At 38.3% G+C, this 20,490-nt stretch overlaps 4 protein-coding genes across 10 annotated transcripts in view; 1 reads left to right on the forward strand and 3 right to left on the reverse strand.

The window, feature by feature from the left end:
• The window catches only part of LOC144207146 (uncharacterized), a 163,922-nt gene that overhangs the window by 6,829 nt on the left and 136,603 nt on the right, over positions 1-20,490 (forward strand). For 2 of the 5 annotated variants that reach the window (XM_077732412.1, XM_077732414.1), the window contains exons 1-3: positions 3,697-4,029; positions 4,677-4,785; positions 14,451-14,526. In XM_077732412.1, coding sequence (XP_077588538.1) covers positions 4,005-4,029; positions 4,677-4,785; positions 14,451-14,526 — 210 coding nt within the window. In that variant the 5' untranslated portion in view covers positions 3,697-4,004. Of the gene's footprint in view, positions 1-214; positions 299-3,592; positions 3,674-3,696; positions 4,030-4,676; positions 4,786-14,450; positions 14,527-20,490 lie in introns of those variants that run through there. The other 3 variants (XM_077732415.1, XR_013328585.1, XR_013328584.1) reach the window with 3 other exon arrangements.
• Positions 375-2,622, reverse strand: LOC144207802 (gap junction beta-1 protein-like). 2 transcript variants are annotated; one of them, XM_077733437.1, is made up of 2 exons: positions 2,454-2,622; positions 375-1,818 (listed from the first exon to the last, which is right to left on the reverse strand). In XM_077733437.1, exon 2 carries the CDS (start codon positions 1,802-1,804, stop codon positions 1,067-1,069), a length of 738 nt encoding a protein of 245 aa, XP_077589563.1. In that variant the 5' UTR covers positions 1,805-1,818; positions 2,454-2,622; the 3' UTR covers positions 375-1,066. The 2 variants fall into 2 exon arrangements, with proteins under 2 accessions (XP_077589563.1, XP_077589564.1); XM_077733438.1 differs by lacking the exon at positions 2,454-2,622 and adding an exon at positions 1,970-2,095.
• Positions 5,031-7,127, reverse strand: LOC144207725 (transforming growth factor beta activator LRRC33-like). Its single transcript, XM_077733365.1, has 2 exons — positions 7,035-7,127; positions 5,031-6,944 (listed from the first exon to the last, which is right to left on the reverse strand). Exons 1-2 carry the CDS (start codon positions 7,122-7,124, stop codon positions 5,031-5,033), a joined length of 2,004 nt encoding a protein of 667 aa, XP_077589491.1. The 5' UTR covers positions 7,125-7,127.
• On the reverse strand, positions 8,245-19,762 carry eda (ectodysplasin A). Of its 2 annotated transcripts, none has more exons than XM_077732406.1 (8): positions 19,303-19,762; positions 12,504-12,603; positions 10,636-10,674; positions 10,301-10,471; positions 9,938-9,972; positions 9,804-9,855; positions 9,457-9,581; positions 8,245-9,248 (listed from the first exon to the last, which is right to left on the reverse strand). In XM_077732406.1, exons 1-8 carry the CDS (start codon positions 19,627-19,629, stop codon positions 8,988-8,990), a joined length of 1,110 nt encoding a protein of 369 aa, XP_077588532.1. In that variant the 5' UTR covers positions 19,630-19,762; the 3' UTR covers positions 8,245-8,987. The 2 variants fall into 2 exon arrangements, with proteins under 2 accessions (XP_077588532.1, XP_077588531.1); XM_077732405.1 differs by having other exon boundaries at positions 9,451-9,581.

Genomic DNA, 20,490 nt, shown 5'->3' on the forward strand with positions numbered 1-20,490 from the left:
CACAGTGTACTCCAATGTAAACTATTAGAGCCTGTCCACTTGGTTGTTTGAGTGAGTGGCAGTACAGCTGACCAATGCTGTTCTCCACTGTGTTTTGTTCCGGCCACAAGTGGTCTTGGTGGCTAAATATAGTGCAGGGGTCTCTCCTATCATGGGGGGCATGATTTGGAGATGAGTAGGACTTTGCATCCTCGCAGTGGAATGGAACAGTAATGGAGACTTTTAAATCAGGTTGTATTCTGTACATAAATGAATCATTATATGGGCCGTAATGCGGTGGAACGTCAAAGCTGAATGGGTAAGAAATAGTCTTGAATGGTCTTAATTTTGCAGTGCAATAATTCCAACAAGAAATTATGAGTAATTTATTTTTAAATTTAGTTCAATAAGTGCCTTGCCATAACACATTTACACCACTTTCACATGCAATTATAGAACCATCACCATGCCTTCGAAAAAAGACAATATAACAGCATATCACTGCCATATCCATCGTATGATGCACTTCAAAATCAAAACATATCTAATAACAGGACAAAACACACTTATTAGAAATGCTGATCATTAGATTTGTCTGCTGATCGCTAAATGCATTTTGTTATACTATCTTAATTTTTTTTTGCTGACCAAGCCATTACAACAGAAAAATGATACGCACCTTTTCCAGCTGCCCCAGTTCTTTAATTCACTACAAAGTGCTATACTTGTGATCCACAATAGATGTGGTGTTCATTTAGGGACGAAAATAGTAATCTTTAGTACATTTTTAATTCATTCATTTATATTTAAACTACTACTAATATCTAGTATTCTTCAAGTACAAACATTGCTAAGAGCAATGAAAACTTTGATTAAATTGGTTTTACTTCAAAATGGATGAGGTCTGATAGGGGTTATCTGTCCTCATGATATGACAGAAATTAAGATTTGTCAGTAAAACAAAAAAATAAAGAAATAGGCAGACAATGTATACAATAAATAGGATACATAAACTACACTACACTTAAATAATCATGTAACAGGACATCTTTGACCTTTAAATCTCACCGTAACAAATGATCTGGTATCAGCTGATAGATCTGACTTTGTAAGAAGACAATTGACTCATCCAGTCAACTTTGGAATCTACCTCTGAGCGAAAAATACATCGTTTGCAGGACCGGCCTAGGAGGTACACCATCTCGGCCATGTTAAGCAACACGCACACTCCAGACACGGCCAGCATGAAGACAGTAAATATGGTCTTTTCTGTAGGCCTGGACACAAAACAGTCTACAGTATTGGGACATGGGTACGAATCACACTTGACCAAGCGTACCATCTGGAAGCCTGGGTAGATCATGTAAAAAATATAGAGAAAAATAACTTCAAAGACGATTCGAAAGACGATGCTGATCATGTAAGTCCACCACAGGGCTCCGGTGATGTGAAACCTTTGGCTCTTGATGTGCTCCAAGTCCTTTGGACTATTGCGGCCCGCCCGTTTGAGAATCTTCTTTTCAATGTGGCGACGGTGGGCCACATGCATGCCCACGAGAAGTGCTGGAGTGGAGACCAGGATGAGCTGGAGTGCCCATAGGCGAATGTGCGAGATGGGGAAGAACTGGTCATAGCAAACGCTGTTGCAACCGGGCTGTTGGGTGTTGCAGGTGAATCCGGACTTTTCGTCTCCCCAAACGCTCTCCGCCGCAACTACCAAGACCAGAATACGGAAAATGAAGATGACGGAGAGCCATATACGTCCAATGCCTGTTGAGTGCCTGTTTACGCCGCTGATCACGGCATAAAAGGACCCCCAGTTCATTTTCGACTCCAGAGCTGAAAGAAAAATGAAGCAAAACAGCCAAAATTAGAAATGTAAATAGGCACATCCATAGATCTCTAAAGTAAGGTCGTCTCTTGGAATCGTAGAATTGAGCGAAGAATCATTTAACTTTTAAAAATCGTAACATTAGCGTAAAATCTTTACCAGGCTTAGCCGGTGGTGCAAGCGGCGTAAGCAGTGCCTGGTCCAAAGGTGACCATCCTGACCGATGAATTGACTGGGACAGTGTCAAGAACAACAACAGGAAGTGCTGAGTTATGTGTTGGTCTATAAAAGCAGGGGCGATGGCCTAGCACCGTCACAAGACGTAAAAGGTTGAAGCCAATTGTGAAACATCTGCTATGCCACGTGATACATTTTGCCTGTATTAATACCAAAGTCTCACGCAGATCTGCTGCCCAGTTGCAGACACAATGCCGACAAATTCCTACAAGAAGAGAGACCTCTATTTGCTTTAATTCTCTGATAAACTGAACCTTTTCCAATAAGGTTGACCAATTCCAATATTGTTGCAATCAAATTTACGTCATCAATAATGGCCATCTATACGATGTTGTCTACTACACTCGTTGTGATCTAATAATCTCTCCCAAGTGTAACGAAAGAAGTAAATAGCATGGCATTTTACCTTCAGTTGTGATGGTACACACAAAGTGTACAAAGCAGGGAGAAAAGAATTGAAATGTTTTTCCAGAAGGACTCTGTTGAGAACAATTTGTGTTGGGGAAATGCTAATCATTCCACTGCCACAACAAGCCTGTGCCCTGCACCACAGTGGTCATATGGCTTTGTCGAAATCATTTCCATACAATGGCATCCATTATTGCACCGCAACAAGACTCTTTCACATCAATGCCCCGATTTCCGCCTACCCCCGGGCTTAAGAAGGAATCTGTGTGGACACAAAGGCCCCGGACCATGCTTCATTATTTATTGTGTTAGGGAGGTTAGAAGGCTGAAGTTAACCTTTGACCTGAGCTGCTGTCATAGTCAGGATGCACAAGACCAAATGATGAATGAATTCTTGATGGAAGAAGTACTGATACATGAGTCATATGAAAATATACTCTAATATAAGTGTTTTTTTTATTGTGATGCAAGATTTTGTGTGTTATTTATCTTTTCTTCTTGTATCTGAAATTATGTGGGTTGTTTTTCGGTGTGGTTTAAAATCCAGTATTCAACTTGACAATTAAACACAACTGGTTTTTTTTAATTTTTACAGGGTCTTAGGGCCTGTGTGGGTTTTCTCCGGGTACTTTGGTTTCCTCCCAAAGACATGCATGGTAGGCTGATAGGACATTCTAAATTACCCCTAGATATGAGTTTGAGAATGAATGGTTGTTTGTCTCCTTGTGCCCTGCGATTGGCTGGCCACCAATTCAGGGTGTCCCCACCCTCTGTTCCGAATTCACTTGGGATAGGCTCCAGCACCCCTTGTAACCCTAGTTAGGATAAAGCAGTTCAGAAAATTAGATATGATGAAATTGTATAAGGTCAACACTTCACTAATGGTTAGACCTGAGTTTAAATTATTAATTAATTGGATTTAAACATTGCAATTTGATTAGACCAGAGTTTGGATTATTAATAAATTGGATTAAAGCATTGCAATTATTGGTTTAAAAAGGGGAAATCAGGAAATATAATATACATCTATAATCTTCATTTGAATTTGATCCTAAATAAGAAAGTCAGCACTCAAGATTTACTGCACAAAATGATGCGGCTGGCCAGATTTGGCCCCCGGGCCGCTTTTTTGACATCCCTGTGGGAATGCCCATGACGCAGGTTGTGGAGGCGTTCCGGGAAATTAAGGCGTCTTTATCGTTTGACTCTTGCGCCACGGTGAGTCGCATAAACCAACTCCACTAAATATATAAGATAATCTCCCAATCAGTGCTGCGAAATCGCTTATACTGATTGCCAATGCTTTTAAAATTGACATCATTTTACCTCTTCACTCTCCCACAGGTTGATTTAATAATACCCGTCGTGCCCCACGTTCAATGCAATACTACTATGCGCTCGTTGTTGTCACGTGTAGTATTCGGCCGGCTGAACGCAATCAGGAACAAACATTTAGTTTTGTCAAATATCTATAAAACTTGTCCATCGATGCCATAGGAAGCCTTTTAAACAGTCACCACTTTTCCCCCCGATTGTTGATTTGTCACAAATGGAAAATATCTATACCTATAGAGGTAATTTTCATTCCGATCAACTGTTCGCGGTATGTATTGATGGTCAATACGAGAGTGCATACAAATGTAGCGTTTTTTCTACGTTATTTGCAAGATCAATATTTAAGATAGCTGCAAGTACTGCAAGTACTGCAAGTACTGCAAGTAGTGCAAGTGCTGCAAGTAGTGCAAGTGCTGCAAGTAGTGCAAGTGCTGCAAGTGCTGCAAATGTTGCAAGTGCTGCAAGTACTGCAAGTACTGCAAGTACTGCAAGTACTGCAAGTGCTGCAAGTGCTGCAAGTGCTGCAAGTGCTGCAAGTGCTGCAAGTGCTGCAAGTGCTGCAAGTGCTGCAAGTGCTGCAAGTGCTGCAAGTGCTGCAAGTGCTGCAAGTGCTGCAAGTGCTGCAAGTGCTGCAAGTGCTGCAAGTGCTGCAAGTGCTGCAAGTACTGCAAGTACTGCAAGTACTGCAAGTACTACAAGTACTGCAAATACTGCAACTACTGCAAGACCTGTTACTACTGCTAATACTCCTACTTCTATTACTACTACAACTACATCTACTTGCCTGGAGGCTTGCTTTACCTTGTGATGTGCTTTAACAAATTGCAAAATGCTTTTCTAACAGACTTTTCCTGGTAAATATATATATATTTTTTTCTCTCCCAAGGAAACCTGTTTTGTGAAAACACCATCCATCCATTCTATCGACTGAGGGACTGTTTCCAAACATCGAAAGCAACTCCAATTTGGGATGCTGTCACTATGCTTTATTGGAGGTAGGATTTATTTATTCTTGGGGTACTGTGTGGTAGATATAATAAATAAATAAGATATAATATTCTTCTAAACAATAGTTAATTTTCATGTTGTAAATGTCAGTCAGTACTGTATATGATTTTCTTCATGGATACAATTCAACGGTGAGTCAAAATGAAAAATAAATGCAATTGTACATTTTTAAAGAGTTTATTTGCAAACAATGGTGGAAAATAGATATACTTGTGTTTTCTGACAATATGCATTAAGACAAATGGACTCCATCATTCAAAACTACTACTACTTCTTTGGTTTCTGAAAGTTTTGTGCACATTTGTCGTAGGAACATAAGCAGCACTGTAATCAATACAACTACAAACAAAACAACTATAAATATTTGTCCAAATTGAGTTCCTTTGATGCTATCTGCACAAAGCAATGAAGGACTGTTCAAATACTCATCAATCAGGACACTTTCGCTACCGACAAAGCATTTGGCGTCAGCAATGTCAGGTATTGTAATACTTAAATTATTGAGGATGCTCAGCCAATCACTATCACAACAAGTAAAGTCATTTTGACTAATATATATCATGTGAAGGTTTTCGGATAAAGTTTGAATCAGTGAGTAGTTCAAAGACACAAAAGCATTATTATTTATGCTGAGTTCCTTCAGAGGAGAGCATTTTAAATTGTAGGGTAAAATATTCAGATTATTATTGGACATATCCAGATGCGTTAACATTGGCATGCAAGGCAAGATCAATTCATTACTGGTGATGTTGAGGTCACTAATTGTCAAGGACTGAAGAGTATCCTTAATGGAATCCAGTGAACCAGTTTGCATGACCATGTGTGGATTATTTGCGAGGTTTAGGGACAGTAAAGCGCTTTTCTCGAATGCTTTAACATCAATAATCTTTATGTTGTTGTCTTCAAGGTTCAGATGTTTGAGCATTCTCATATTTCCAAAGGCAACACATGATGAGTTCAGATTTAGTTGCTGTGGTAATGAGGAACTGTGCACTTGGCCCAAGGGAGCACAAGGTTGTAGTGAGTTGTCTTGGAGATTTATTGTTTCAACTTGTGTGAGCGCCTGGAGAAAGAGTGGCGAAACAGATACGAGACCATTGCTTTGCATGTTGAGGTACTTTAAGGAGGGAAAATAAAGAGGCCTATAGTATTCAGATGCACTGATGTACCGGACATTCCATGTGAGATTTTGCATGCAGTTAAAGCTGAAATCGAGCCCTTCCAAAGATGAGAGAAGGCTCAATGTTTCCAGTGGGAAAGATGAGAAATAGTTGTAGCTGAGGTCAATATAAATTATTGGCATGATTCTCCAGGTTGAATGGAGATAATTTCTTCTCATTCCAACACTACCTTTTCTGACAACTTCATTATAAAGAGAATTAGCACTTGATACCATTGATGCTTCAGACAATAATGTCCCTATCAGATTATGATGTAAATACAGATATTTCAATTGGTTGAATTTTGGAAGAATTGGGAAATATATTAGTTTGTTATGACTAAGGTCGAGTATTTCAAGATTGTACATGTTATTACTCTCCGCTGTGATAAAAAACTCGATGGAATTTCTACTTAGATTTAAATATTTAACTTGTTGTAGTTTAAAATCACAAATGTGAACGAGGTTATTTTTTGCTAGGCTAAGTTTTTGGAGTTTTTTCAGTGGTTCAAATGTTCCTGGATCTATTACTGATATTAGATTCTCATCAATAATAAGGATGATTATGTTCTCACTCTCCTTGAACAAATGGTGTGTGAGCCTTGTTAAAGAATTGCCACTCATCTTAAGTAGCTCAAGTGAATATTTGTTTTGTAGATAAAGGTTCACAGCTTCATACCCCAAACTGTTTAGTGATATGTCCAAACTCATCAGGCCACCAATGGATTGGAGGGCTTTGCTGTTCCTGTAATTGTTCTTGTTCAGTGCATTCTTGGACAAATTCAACTCCTTAAGAAGGGTCAGGTCTCTTAGAGCTCCATCAGAGATGAGCTCCAGTTGGTTGTTGCTCAAGTCCAGCTGCTCCAAGTATGGCAAATCCAGTTTGTCCAACTGTCTGATTAAATTATTGGATAGGTCGAGGCTTCTCAGCTGTACATTCAAATCCAGAGGAATGGAAGCAAGGTCCTGGTTACTCCAAGATTTTGTCTTGAAATGAAACAATCATCATCAGTATATACTGTACTTATAAGATCACAGATGAGATTTCTATATGAAAAGATGTAGAGAGGATATTACCTTTGGATTGTTATCCATTTTCACTGCTCCATAGAAATAATGGTCTAGTGGCCATAGTATTAAGAGATAAGCAAACATATGTTTAACCATGTCTCTGCTACTGTTCTTGTCATTTCTCTTCCTTACCATTTTTATGGCTATGCTTCTTAAAGAAAGAGACAAAGAAAACAGCTGTGGACACAAGATAGGCTTTGTGATGCTATTTTTAGACAATGAACATATGGCGTTTTTGATAACTTTTTTGTCTAAAATCATAAACATTTTATTTTGAATGAAGGAATTTGCAACATGTATTTTGTTTAAGCCTACTTTAATTGTGTGTTAGTTTTATTCAGGGAGAAATGTGAATGCTTTATTGTTAAAAAAAATGGGTGGGATGAGGGATTATAGGCAAGAAGGAGAAAACAAATATGTTCAATGAGGAGATACAAATCCACTAAGGCGGAATATGGAGACATGCTGAAAAGGCAGCATTTGTCCAATAAGATGCAGGGCACTTGCAGTGCAAGAGAAGGAAATAAAATGCGTTGTGTAAATATGTTTTAGTTTGTATAATTTGTTTAACCACGGAAACCTTTATGGACATATAATTTAGAACTGTCCCACACACAGCAAGTTTCCTGTTCCTGTCATCAGTTTGTTATCAGCCCCCTCACAGTCAGCCATACGAAAACAAAACTTACCAGACATTTCTCCGTCAAATATAACATTTGTTTTTTGCTTTCATCCTTAAGTTTAGTCGGATATTGTATAACAGGTGTATTGATATGAAATGCTTTATCCGTGACAGTAAGAAAACTTAATACAAACCCACTGAAGAATAGAAATGCTATGGCTTATTTTTATATGTAATTAGATTGGCCACAAACATGCGCTTTTGTATCCTGTTTCATATCTATCCTCTCTTTCTTCAGTCTTCCAGAAAACAGAGTAAGTGCAAGAATAGCTTGCAGAATGATTTCAATATTGTTTACTAACTCCATAACTGGAGAACTCATAACCAGCAGTAATTTACACCCCTGACTTCAAGGATCAATGCAAATTACCATAACGTCCGACATAGGAATGTATTGCCCTCTTCTGGCAAAGTTTGTCAAAACAGACTTAATCATTTGGTCTAGAATGCATACTACTTCTCACTTAAAATAAGATGGTATAGGTTCCAGTTCAACAAGTTTTTTTGGTAGAAGAAAATAATTATATCACCATCAGTGTTTGGATAGAACAAACATTTTAATCGATCAATCAACTCAATTACAAAAGTATATCCCATTTTTATATACAATATGTACATAGACATATAAACAAATAGTATTTTCAACATGTATGCATTCATACGGTAAATGTGAACAATAGCACTGCATGTTAAAAAAAAAAAAATACCATGGTTTTTCTGCAGGGATATTGTAGTGCAAAATTAGCGCAAAATATATAGTGCTGTCGTTCTAGGAATACCTCTTGAATAGATTTTCTCAAAAAAAAAAATACCCTTAAGTGTTGACTCTAGAGCTCGTATTTACTCCTTCTAAACCCCAATACAGAGTCCTTTTAAAAAACATGGTCATTTTAAACAGGTTTTATGTGAGTAGAATGCAATACCCTCATATATTATAACTAAAATGCTATTTTTTGGAAGCATAAATCCTCCCAGCATCAGGCAGCCAAAGGGTTAAAACCTCCTGGAGTAGTACTGTTTCTTGTTAAAAAGAAATATCTGTTAACTATAAATAATGATGTTTGTCTGACGAGCAAACAGACATTGAGCTCATCAAGACACTGAATCTGCAGAAGCACAAGTAGAACAGTCCATTTGCTTTTAATTATTGGGTGTTAATGGTGAATGGAAGAGTTTCCCAACTTGATCACTTTGCAATGTTGGTTTGAGCAAAACTGGAAACACCCAGATCTGTTGCTAACCACTTCTTCAAATCCAGAAGGTCTGACGTGTAGTTATCAGTTCTGTCCAGCAGATGGAATCTCTCCAAGTCTGACACTTCCCAGGAAAGTGGTGTGGTTGGTCATACTAATAAGCGTGTCCTCATACACAATGCGAATAGATATTCTCTGGCCTGCGCGAAGCAGGCTTACCCCAGCTGTGTAGCAGGTGTTAAACTTGCGCTGGCCTGTTTCAATGCTGCAGGTGCAGCGGAGGAATGGGTTGGAGTCCACCATCACTTCATAGCTGGCAATGTCTGTAAAGTTGAGGTAGTACACCTAGCGAGAAGGGGAGAGATTTGATGTATTAATTATTGTCAAGGCATATTTTGATTGAGTGTATGAAGTGTTTATAGTGTATACAGCGGAAACAGTTGGGCAGTTGAGTATTTAATTTGGACTGGCGTTGAAAGAATAGGGAAAGTATAGCGAAATGAAATTAACATTAAATTATGGGAGTTACGTCAAGGACCGTACTCACTTCTACCTGACTATATATGAAGTAGACACCGTCCAATAGCACCTCTAGCTCTCCAGAGCGAGAGTGCATTTTAAACACACGGTGATGAATGGACACCATCTTCCAGTTCCTGAGGATCCCTTCAGAAAGATCTAAAGATAATATGGGAAAAGAAAAACAAAGATTAGGCCAATGTGAGGACACAGAAGAGCTCAGGTTAACATAATTCAGTATGGTTCATTTTAATTTTAGTTTGAATAATTATCTTACTGATAAATATCTATAATATAATGGCATGTCTGACATGTATTCTCAAACTTTATACAGCTCAATGTAAATGCACTGATTATTTTTGCCTGAGAAGGTTAACCCACCTTCTCTCACTTGGATTGTTGTTTCTTGTCCTTGTAAATGGACAACTGCAGGCTGAAAAGTAAAGATGTCAAGTAATTGACAAAGATGCACCTGCGTTCACATCAGCCGTGTTTTTATAGGTGTTAAAATATACCTGGAATTCTTTTATTTTCGTCCGATTAGGAACACCTGGAACAGAAAGAAAGAAAGACATGATGGGATTTTACCCCATACAGCTGCCATGTAGAAACAGCTTATGCAACTGTGACTAAATCAAAACAAGCAGTGCCATAGACCACGTCAAAATCCATGTTATCCTACACAATATTTGACATCTAGATTTTGAAAACCTCCAAGTTGATGCCATATGTTTATTCATTTTGACAACTTAAGTCTCCTTTGAGCGTGAAAACATGGCTAAATGCAATGCTCATGCTGTGTAATTCAAGAACTGGTCCCAAGACTTGGGTTTGGGTTGCTGAAGTACTGTAACCAACCAATGTTTTGAATGTTGTACCTGCTGGGCCTTGAACACCTGGAGGCCCCTGTGGCCCCGGGGGGCCAGGAGGTCCAGCAGGGCCCACAGCATTGCTTCCAGGAATCCCTGGGATTCCAGGGATTCCCGGTGGCCCCTGGGGGCCTGGAGGACCGGGCGGACCAGGGGGACCTGGTATTGGTCTTTTCTTGCCTGTGAAAAGAACGCAAACGTAGTATTAACCTGAAATGGCTTTGGCAGTTTGTGCAACAGAAAGAACAGGTGAAAATGAAGAAGGCTGTTCCATAAAGTTATAAAAGTTATCAAAGAACCCTGGCAAGCATCCCATAAGACAAATTAGCTGTGCATATGATTACCTTTTTTCCTGTCTTTCCTTCTCTCCTTTCCTGTCGATTCTGGAAGAAAAACAAAACAAAATAACTAAGCTGAAAGTGCTTCAGTCCTATCATTATTTTAGATTTCATCTCAAGAGCCCAGTTTATTCCCTTTACTCTAGGTATTGTGTCTATGCTGACATTTTGGCTAGTGAGCACTGAAGTTAGTCCTGTGGGTTTGTCTAGTGTAGCAATTTGTAAGTGTGGTTTCACCTCATCTGTATGAACAAGTGCCTTAAGCATTCACAGGCAGTGGAACTGGAGAAGATACTTCATCCTGCCAAAATCCTTTTCTTTGAATTAAGCCCAGATGGAGAATGCAGAAGGAAGTGTGTGAATTTGCGTATGAGACTTATTTTACGGTAATGTGCATATGTGTGCAAAGCGATGACGGTAAGGCATATACGTATGCCAATGTGTCAATGTCCTGTGTCTGTGCTATTTGTGTGCAGGTGAAGAATTATTTTTAAAAAAAAGTTGTCTCACTGCTCTTGTTTACCATGTCATTACAACTACAAAGGCCATTTAACCTTAAAACCTCACAGTTTGAGTCCCCATATGAGTAAAGTTTCTCCTCTGGCTAAATGACTGGATGTATCCGCATAGATTTCTCCTAACGAGCAGCATTATTTTAAATCTGGTGCCCGTTAGAAGGGCAATGAACACATAAATATACACACACAAAACACACATCTAAGACAGGGATTACGAAAAGCCTTTGTATAATATGAGTAGAGGAGAGAACTGGGAATGATTATTTTTTAGAGGCTTGGGACTTTACCGATTTATATATGAAGCCAGAAAGGTGATTTTTTTTTTCTCTTCTAAATTAAACACAATCACCAACTTCCCTCCTTCCTTGTATTCAATGTCATGTCAGAAGACAGCCAGCCTTAAAATCATGTGTGGCTTCCTCACTTTAAACTTCAAACGCTTCTTTATTTTTATATTTTGCATAGCTAACATTCTAAAAACGAGAAAAAGGAACTAAAGCCAATTTCAAAATATAAAACCATGGGGTTTGCTGTTGAGCCATCTGTTATGATGAATCAGTTCCACTAGATTTACAAAAGCCACTAGAGTCTCAGATGATGACCGCCTTTGAAAATGATTGAACGATAACTTGGTGCTGAATAGATATCTAAAAAACAAGTTTCAGGGATGTGAAGTGGTTAGTTCAGGGAAAGTTGTGGGGTGCTGGAGCCTATCCTAGCTGACCTCGGGCTACAACCTGGACAGATCGCCCGGTAGTGTTGGCTTATTATTATCAAGATTTATCACTGCAGTGCATTTGAGTCTAGGCGTGAATAGTTTAATCAATAAAACAGTATATGAATACCAGGCTGTAAATGTATACATGTGCAATTTGCTCTGGTTTAGTACTCTACTACCACGAGGCCTACTCACCTGGCTTTCGATCGACTCCCCTTGTTGCACAATGAAACAGCCACTTATCTCGTTTTAAGGAATAGGAGAGATTGTAATAGCCTTGTAAAACATTTACTTGTTTTGGCGAGAATGGAATTGTTTTTTTGTTTTTGTTGTGAACTACTAGTCAACCCTAAAGTATATTGATATGTTTATAGCTTCGCGATATGCAGTGTGAGAGCCATTTTATAGTGTTCCAGACTTCAAGAAAGTAGAGGAAATATTCAAAATGATTTAGTCAGCTGCATGTCAACATCATTTTGTAGAAATGCAAAGGAAAGGATCTATGAATATGTTTTAAAACTCAAATTCTTGGCGATTCTCACACACTGTCCTGCAAACTGGCTAAGGTTAGGAAAATAATGTAAATGAATAAATCAACTTCAGTACCACTTTAAATGTGGAATATCCATAGCACATACCTGTTTCTGCTTGCTTGCCAGGGCTTCTTTTTTCCCTTTGAGTTATAGGTCTATCATTTTCTCTGCCAAGTATATTTCTTTTTGCCTCCAGTGATTGTACCTAGGCAAAGAAAAAAATGATAATAATTTCCTGTTCTTTTCATTCATATCCTACCGTCAACATATAATGCTATGGCGCCAGTAAACAAGGTAGCAAGAAGGCTGGTAATGAAAGCTTATTGAAAGTATATTAATTTCAGCGTTATAAACTTTCTTTATTGAAATTTACAGATTGTTAAAAAAAGACGTATAAGAACATTTGTGTAATACAAAGTCATTGTCTAACTTACTGTGTATGTAACCTAATCTGTAACTTAAACCACCTTTGTCTATTCTTTAAATGGTCTAAGCATCCGCTTCGTCACAAATGCTGTGAAACTCAAGTTAATTTACAAAAGGAGGACATGAATTGTCTTTGGTCTCACAGCATTGTCCATTCATGCGGCACCTGGTCCAACGCCTTCAATGATAAAACATGAATGGTTGAATGTGAGTCATTGAAATGACTAATGTAATGACTTCATCTTTTATAAGAAAAAATGCAGTGGTGAATATGGATTGTTAGTTCTTTCAATGGGTCTATCTGACATAAATTCACGTGACTAATTTAGATGTAATGGCCTGAGAATTTACACTTTCGGAATTACAAATGATTGCAGAATCTTTCAAGTTTAGCTTTGGAGTTCCGTTCCAAACACAGAACATTCTATCCATCTAAACAATCCAATTTGTGTTTATATTTTCCCAGAGCAAGAAAAGAACAATCATTTTAAATAGGATTGTTTGTTGACAGGCAAGAAAAGTTCAGTCTTTACACATTAGGCATCCATAGCTCATTGGAAATCCTTAGCAACGTAAAGTAGACACTCGAAACACAAAAAGACCACCCACGGTTTAGCTAAAAGTTCAGTCACACTTAATCAACATTAATGATCGTCTAAGAAAGAGAGGCTGAACATCTGCCTGGAGGGTTTGCAATGGACATGGTGACAGCAGGGACATGTGCAGCTCTCGGTTCAAAAGGCGGGAAATAAATCTGTATCATTTAGTCATTTGGCTCCTTAGTGACATTAACGTAACTCAACTGAAAACAATTTCCCAATGGAGAATAACGTTTCCTCAAAGTTGGATGTACTCCTAGAACCTTGTTTTCTTTTTTTGTTGTATACAGAGGTGAAACACTGTAATATGAAAACAAGGGAAAAACTTCATAGTAGTTGAATGTTCCATGAAAAGGGAAGTATCTTAAAACCGAATAATAAATTAAATGATGACCTTTTCTTAATTGAATCTTTCCAAAAGAATTTGGGGATCCCTCAATATTTTATCAGGATATTATTCATTCTTTTTATTATTATTATTATTATTATTGTTTTTATTTGTTTTTGGTAGAAATAATCACATGCTTACTAGCAGAATAATATATTTTAACTGATAGCTAATTTGTTTGACAACAGTCATTAAAACAATGTGTATAATAAAATAGCAGAACAGAAGTATATATATAAATACATATAATGGGTAACCACTGTTTGTAAAGTAGTAATACTACAAACAGCCTTCAATGCCTTGGAAATTCAGTAAGAAATATTCCCCTGTTTCTGTTGATATTGACACTCCTCAAGGACAAGGAATGTATGTCTTTACCAGCTGACATACTGTACAGTAAATGTCTGTCTGACCTTCTGAACGTTTCGGGCTGATGAAAGAGTATGGGTGCTAAAGTTTATTGTCAGAAAGACCTCCAGATGTTTGCTTTTCATTTGGTGCGCAGGTGTCTCCTCATCTCCACTACAGCTGTTGGCATAAGTGCCTGTTACCTCTCAAAGAATTGGGCGTGTATGGTTAGGCATATGGCATTACATTTTTGTCTGTTCTGACAGCCAAACATCATCATTTTACTTGCAGGTTTTGGCCCGAGATGAAGCTGAAGCAGAAAGCCAAAAAGGAAAGCAGCTCCAATATCTTCGAGGCAGCTACTAAGGTAAAACTGGCATGTGAGATGAAGTAACATGAAATGAGTACAACTTCATTAGAACATTTATAGCCTTGGTAGAAAGGAATGTGATGTTACAGTAAATCAAGGCAACAATGTACTGGTAAAAAAATGCCAAGTGCTGACTATTAAGTAAACCATTCTTTTTCAACACAAGGACAAAATGTGAATAATTAGTAAGGCTTTCATATCTTCAAAGTAAGGGGAGTGCTGCTGTGGGTCGAGGACATGATTCCCTGTTGTTCTGTAGGGATATGACTAAATTACAGTCTCCCTGGGGACGTTTAGGTTTTGAAAACTATTTTTTAACAAAGAGTCAAGCAACTGCTTGTGTCTTCCGTTAATTTTTTAACTCAAAATGGAATCCACAATCATTGTAAGTTGATAATGAGAGTGAAACACGGCTATTAAACCATGATACCCTCAATGTGGTCTCACTCACGATGCCCTCACATTGACTTCCGGGGTAATTATCCAAAACTGCAGAATAGAGAAGAAACCCAACCACATAATTGCATTTGGAAAGTCAAGGTAAAACTGAGAACGAGGATAAGGATGCCAGATGCAAGGTAAAAAAAAACAAACTTTGGCATGACCGTATTGCATTGGCAACTTGGAAGATAATGTCCCCCCAAAAATTAACAATAAAAACTCAATCTCAGCCAAAGACCAAACGTGTGACATTCTAATACCAAGCATAGCATAGAAAAAAAATTATCTGGGTAGACCCTGTGAGTACGAAACGTTAGTGGAATTGATTAAATTTGATTTATCTCCATGTGTTGTGATCAAGCAGTTAGGTTAGCCATTATTTTTTTCTAAACTGTCTCCTGCTGTTATGAACTTCAACTAATATGGAATGTGTGCAAAATTATTTAGCCAGTCAAAGCTACGTAACTTTTTTCAGTTTATAGCCCTTTCCCTTACTTTAACTACACAATGTAATTTAACAGTTATAGCCATTTGAAGCAATTAAGGGCTCAGGTTTGGTAAACATTTTTTCTCACAAGTTGCACCTTCATGTAAGAATCAAGTATTTTTTTGAGTATAATGATTAATTCCTGATATCAGGAGGCTGCGTCTTTAATTTAAATGCTAGTGACAGCCCACCCTGGTGACTCTGCAGCATGTATGTTGGACTTGGTGCCCCATCAAGCTTACTTTTTGATAGCTGCTAACAGGACTCCAGATGTTTTAACATCTGGTTTGTGCAGGACTTTGAAGGGACTGAACAGAAAATTATTGTGTTGAAAAATATTACGCATAATTGTTGAAGGATTTGTACTAGTCTCCTACCATAAACTAATAGTGTTAAATGCATCACAACTGAAATAGTAAAAGAAAGGCTCAACATGCAGAATACATTTGAATGCTGAATATTTTGTTAGAGTTTTGGATTGGGGATCATAATACTACTAAAACAATTATCCCTCAAAGTTGAGAGTAACAACACAGCTAGGAGAAATATTCTGTTCTGAATCAGTTTTTTTTTTTTTTGTTGGACAGCTGGGATTTACAACATTACCGGAGGGTATATTACCTGGATATGTTGAGGGGCGCTTAGTGCTCATAATGAGATCATAGGACCAGAGTCATCTGCTCTCATTATAAAAAGTTACTTTGGGTCATGTTTATAATGTCATTCACATGACCAACCTTAATTAAAAAAATGCAAATATTAACAGTTTTTGTAACATTGGGCGTAATTCTACAAAGCACTTGAGGAAAAACAATAAAACAGTCAAATGTGGTGGTAGTGTGATGGTCTTGGGCTGCAGTACAAGACCTGAAAGACTGTTAGGTCATGATTCATTTACTACCAGCTGAGATGCACTTAGGTTCTGTTGCAGGGTTATCTAAAACACCCACAAGCCAACTTTGCAATATGTCTGAAATTATGTCTCATGACAAGGCCACACTTGCTCAAAAACCCTCTGGTCTTCTCAAATTAAAGTAGTTGTCTAAAGAAAAGAGGGATAATTTGCTGTGTCTCCACAGAGATTGGAACAACTCTAATGTAGATAAAGCTTGAATTCAGTTGTTGCTGATGTTGCCCCAACCAGTTATTAGATTGAGGATTGTTTTGAAGTATGTTGTTTTTAGTAACATTAAATCACCAATTAAAAAACACTTTGGAGATAAATTATCCAAAGTTTATTACAGTATGCTTCACAGAGTCTTTATCTGTATCACATTGTTGTGTTTGATTGGATGAGGTCTTTTTTGAGGCTTCTCAAAATCTAGTAGCCGGTAACTTCTATTTCATCTCAGAAGTCATTGACCATAAATGAGCGTTAATTAACTTATGTTTGCATTTTTAAAATGAGGACGTTTGACATAGCAGCTTGAGAAAAACACCTGGAAATTGTCAATTGGAGATTTTAATTCAAAACTTTGAAAATGAGGCAGATGTCCTACTGCCTCATGGCTAGCATTTTGCAGATGCCTTGTGCATTTCTGCTTGATAGTGGATGTCACATTCATTCTTGCATATTGCACTAGACTTTTAAATTGCGATGATGTTGTTTAAGTGCCTTTGATGAAGACTTAAGTGAAAAATCCAATGAATAATGTTTCAACCTCGTGAAACAAAAAAAAAAGTCTTCAAAGGAACCATCTCAAAAGCTAACAAGTGCGGCAGCTGTGTCCAAACTCCACATGCTCCTGTTTCTCCAACTATGTAAACTGTGGGATGTGTAATCAGAGTTGTTTAATGCAGACATCTGGAGTGAACAGCATCATAGCATGCTTAAATATTTACAGCTGGGCCACAGTCTTTCACCTCATGAAGCATCACCATCTGGTCTGAATACCAAGACCATCTCCTCGGATTTAGGCAATGCAATCGCTACCATCTAAAAAAGACATAGTGAAGGGACTTGGGAGACTCATTGAATAGTCTCAGTTTCGTGTTTTAATTTTTCTTTGAGGAAAATGCTTGAAAACAAACTCCTTGTGTACTTTGGATAGTATTGGCATACTGTGCTGTCCTGTAGTTAGGATTGACATCAGTTAAAGTAATATATTAAATATAGCATCAAGAATAATAATATAGAATAAAGTATCAGTGGAAACCAGAACAACCGAGAGCCAGAAATACTGACCAAACTTTAAAACAGGTTGTACAGGACTTGATCACCATGCATCAGGGCAACTAGTATGTCATACTCCCATAGAGTCTACCCAGGGGACACAGTAGAACACCCTCAAGGACTTTGGTGAATTTTTAGTGCTGGTCCTCTGTTCCAAGGCCAAAACGAAAACCATGCTGCTCCTCCTAAATCTGATATCTGATTTCCAATGGAACATTCTCTCTGCTGCTCTTGAATAGACTATACCAGGCAGGGTGAGGATTGTGATCCCTGTGTAATTAAATCCCATCCTTTGGTACCACTCCCACTAGTCCAGTCTGGCAATTTAAAGACAATGTACCCGATATCCATGCAATGTTGCTGAGGGTTAGGGTCAACCAGGACAACCAAAGTTTTTATGAATGCTAGGCAGAGAATATCTATTGCCTGGGCCTTGACATCAGACTCACTAAAATCAGCTCCCTTATAAGAAAGTGTGTTTGTAGAATTGAGGATGTCTTTAAGTGCTGAGCCCACAGACTCCCAAATGACTGTTATGTTGTTATTATGTGGCAGTTTACAGGCAGTTTATCTACCATTGCACACACACTACAAATACATTTATAGGCTTCAATCACATGTCACCCAGCTGGTTGCTGCTAAGCCAAACAAATAGAGGTTACACACATGCTGTGGTTTAGAGGAATAATACTTAACTAGATTCATAATTTACCATAGCATTACATGGCAGAGTTTACAGCCATTGCTGCCTCAAGGCATTGATCTTACCAACATCCTTTCAATTGTAACATGCTCTTTGCTTGGCTGTAACTCTCTGCTGTCATGTTTTAAAAGTAAGTTGTGAATCCTCAAAAATATATACAAGCTCACATAGTCGAGTTCAAATCATGCAATGTGTGAGTTGGTGATGCTTCTTTTGTCTTGACCGTGCATTATAAAATATGTTAATAATGATGCATTCAGAGAGAGTAAAATGACCTGATGGGTGGTGTTTCTGAAGCCGTTGACAACACAATGAACTTTAAATTGACTACACCCTATGAGCAAAATGCACGGTGAAGCTTCAATCCCAAGTGGCCCATTTAGGTGCAACTGAAAGTAAATTAAGACGTAGTCTCTGCTTCTGTTCATAGCTGCTTGTGTGTTATTTGGTTGCCCAACTGCTCCATATTTTGACATCCAGCTTGTGCATCAATCCAGAGCTCCCAAAAAAAAACAGCATAGAAGTCTAAGTTGTTTTTCCTCCCTTTACTGTGAATGATGAGGTTAGGTTGTGACATTTTGCCAGTGAGGCTGATCATTTGGTTCAATGATTCCATATTGTATGTAGACATTTTTTTTCTGCCAAAATGGTTGGTGTTCGATTAAGTAGGTTTTACTTTAGTTTCACTTTATGTGCATGAAAAAGTGTCATCTTGGACAAACCAGAGTCAGGTCATGCCCCCCAAGTTTCATTCCTGTACCCCAAATAAGAACAACAATGTTCTCAACCTGTAGAAATGTCAATGCCTTGATAATACATCAATTAACAGCTTTAATGGGTGTTTAAAACCCCATTAAATCAAAATATTTTTTCTGCGAGTAATTACAGCAGTACAACAACTAATTTAAATTTGAAAGTAAAAGTTATTATAAAACAAGATATTAATAAATGTTGACTATTATTATTTACCTCTAGATTATCTGCAGAGCGGCTGATGCTTGGGTCGAACCGTGGGGGGTCGGGTGGGGATACTGCATACACCATGTTGCCCAAATCACTCCCAGACAGTGACAGCATAGAGTCTTGTTTCTGATGGATTATTTCCCTTTTGATCTCCGAGCGCAGGTCCAAATAGCAGACAAGGGTTACCGCATGCAGTGAGAGTGACAGTAGAAATAATCCAAGGAAGACCACACTGCTGCTCCGACTCCGGCAGTTGGCGCTGCATGTACACGGTTCACCTCTGGGCATCGCTTTGCCCGTGAAATCATCCACGGGTAGAGCATCGTGTGCCATTATTGGACGGGGCGCGAGTCAGATGCTCTCTAACTCGGCATAGTCAGCCTCTGCTATTTATTTGCGTGGAAACTCATAGATGCGGCTCCTTGCTGCAGTAGTGACAGGTCAGTGCGGACTTTCTTGCAGCGTCTATAGTGCCAGGGCAGGACACACCCACTTCATATCTGATTGGTCAATAGACCAGACCAGAGGTGGTGATGCTGAGAATCAGATTTAGTGATGGGGCGACATCAAAAGGATGCTTTGTGTTACTGCAACGATTTGTTTGAGATGCTCACACAGAGTTGGCAGTTATTGTGATGTGAGAAAAAATGCTGAGAGACCACAATAGTGGTTCATTTTCTTATTTTCTATTCTTTGAGGGTGGACATGCTTTTGTGTAGCCATTCTCAAGGCTTTGACTCAGATGGTGAGTCCTCCTCTCAAGGCAAAGGCTTTCCTTAGGTCTGTGACACTTTTCCCTCCCTATCACACATCAATATTCTTGCTATTTTAGCAGAAAATCTTGCTTTTGTGGTTTCCTAATAACCTAAGGCAGAGTCAGAGAGTTTGAAATTTCAGGGAACCTTAGCTGATTAGAATGTGACACCATCGGTTATAATATCAAATGTTTCCAAGATGTTGACATTTTTAAAAACAAATCTGGGTTTTAATGATCTGTAAGATATACTGATCTGAATTACAAGAAAGAAGGGGTGAAAACCCTTTTCCACATTTATTTTAGAAATGCAAGGCACTGCACATCAATCAATGGATGACATTAAAAAAAAAAAAAACAATGAATAAATCATTCAGGGTTGGATCATGATGGATCACCAGAATTGGTTACTCTTCTGGAAACTGATACAAAATATTTAT

The sequence above is a fragment of the Stigmatopora nigra genome, chromosome 14 (genome assembly GCF_051989575.1).
Source record: "Stigmatopora nigra isolate UIUO_SnigA chromosome 14, RoL_Snig_1.1, whole genome shotgun sequence".
Taxonomy (NCBI): domain Eukaryota; kingdom Metazoa; phylum Chordata; class Actinopteri; order Syngnathiformes; family Syngnathidae; genus Stigmatopora; species Stigmatopora nigra.

What these genes read in the sequence shown, in the direction of transcription:
- eda (XM_077732405.1), bottom strand. Translation starts at nt 19,629, where the DNA reads ATGGCACACGATGCTCTACCCGTGGATGATTTCACGGGCAAAGCGATG. An exon ending in AGGTGTTCAAGGCCCAGCAG is followed by an intron (nt 9,973 to 10,300) that starts GTACAACATTCA and finishes TTTCTGTTCCAG; the next exon opens with GTGTTCCTAATCGGACGAAA. An exon ending in CGAAAATAAAAGAATTCCAG is followed by an intron (nt 9,856 to 9,937) that starts GTATATTTTAAC and finishes TTTACTTTTCAG; the next exon opens with CCTGCAGTTGTCCATTTACA.
- LOC144207725 (XM_077733365.1), bottom strand. Translation starts at nt 7,124, where the DNA reads ATGGTTAAACATATGTTTGCTTATCTCTTAATACTATGGCCACTAGAC. An exon ending in AAATGGATAACAATCCAAAG is followed by an intron (nt 6,945 to 7,034) that starts GTAATATCCTCT and finishes TTTCATTTCAAG; the next exon opens with ACAAAATCTTGGAGTAACCA.
- LOC144207802 (XM_077733437.1), bottom strand. Translation starts at nt 1,804, where the DNA reads ATGAACTGGGGGTCCTTTTATGCCGTGATCAGCGGCGTAAACAGGCAC.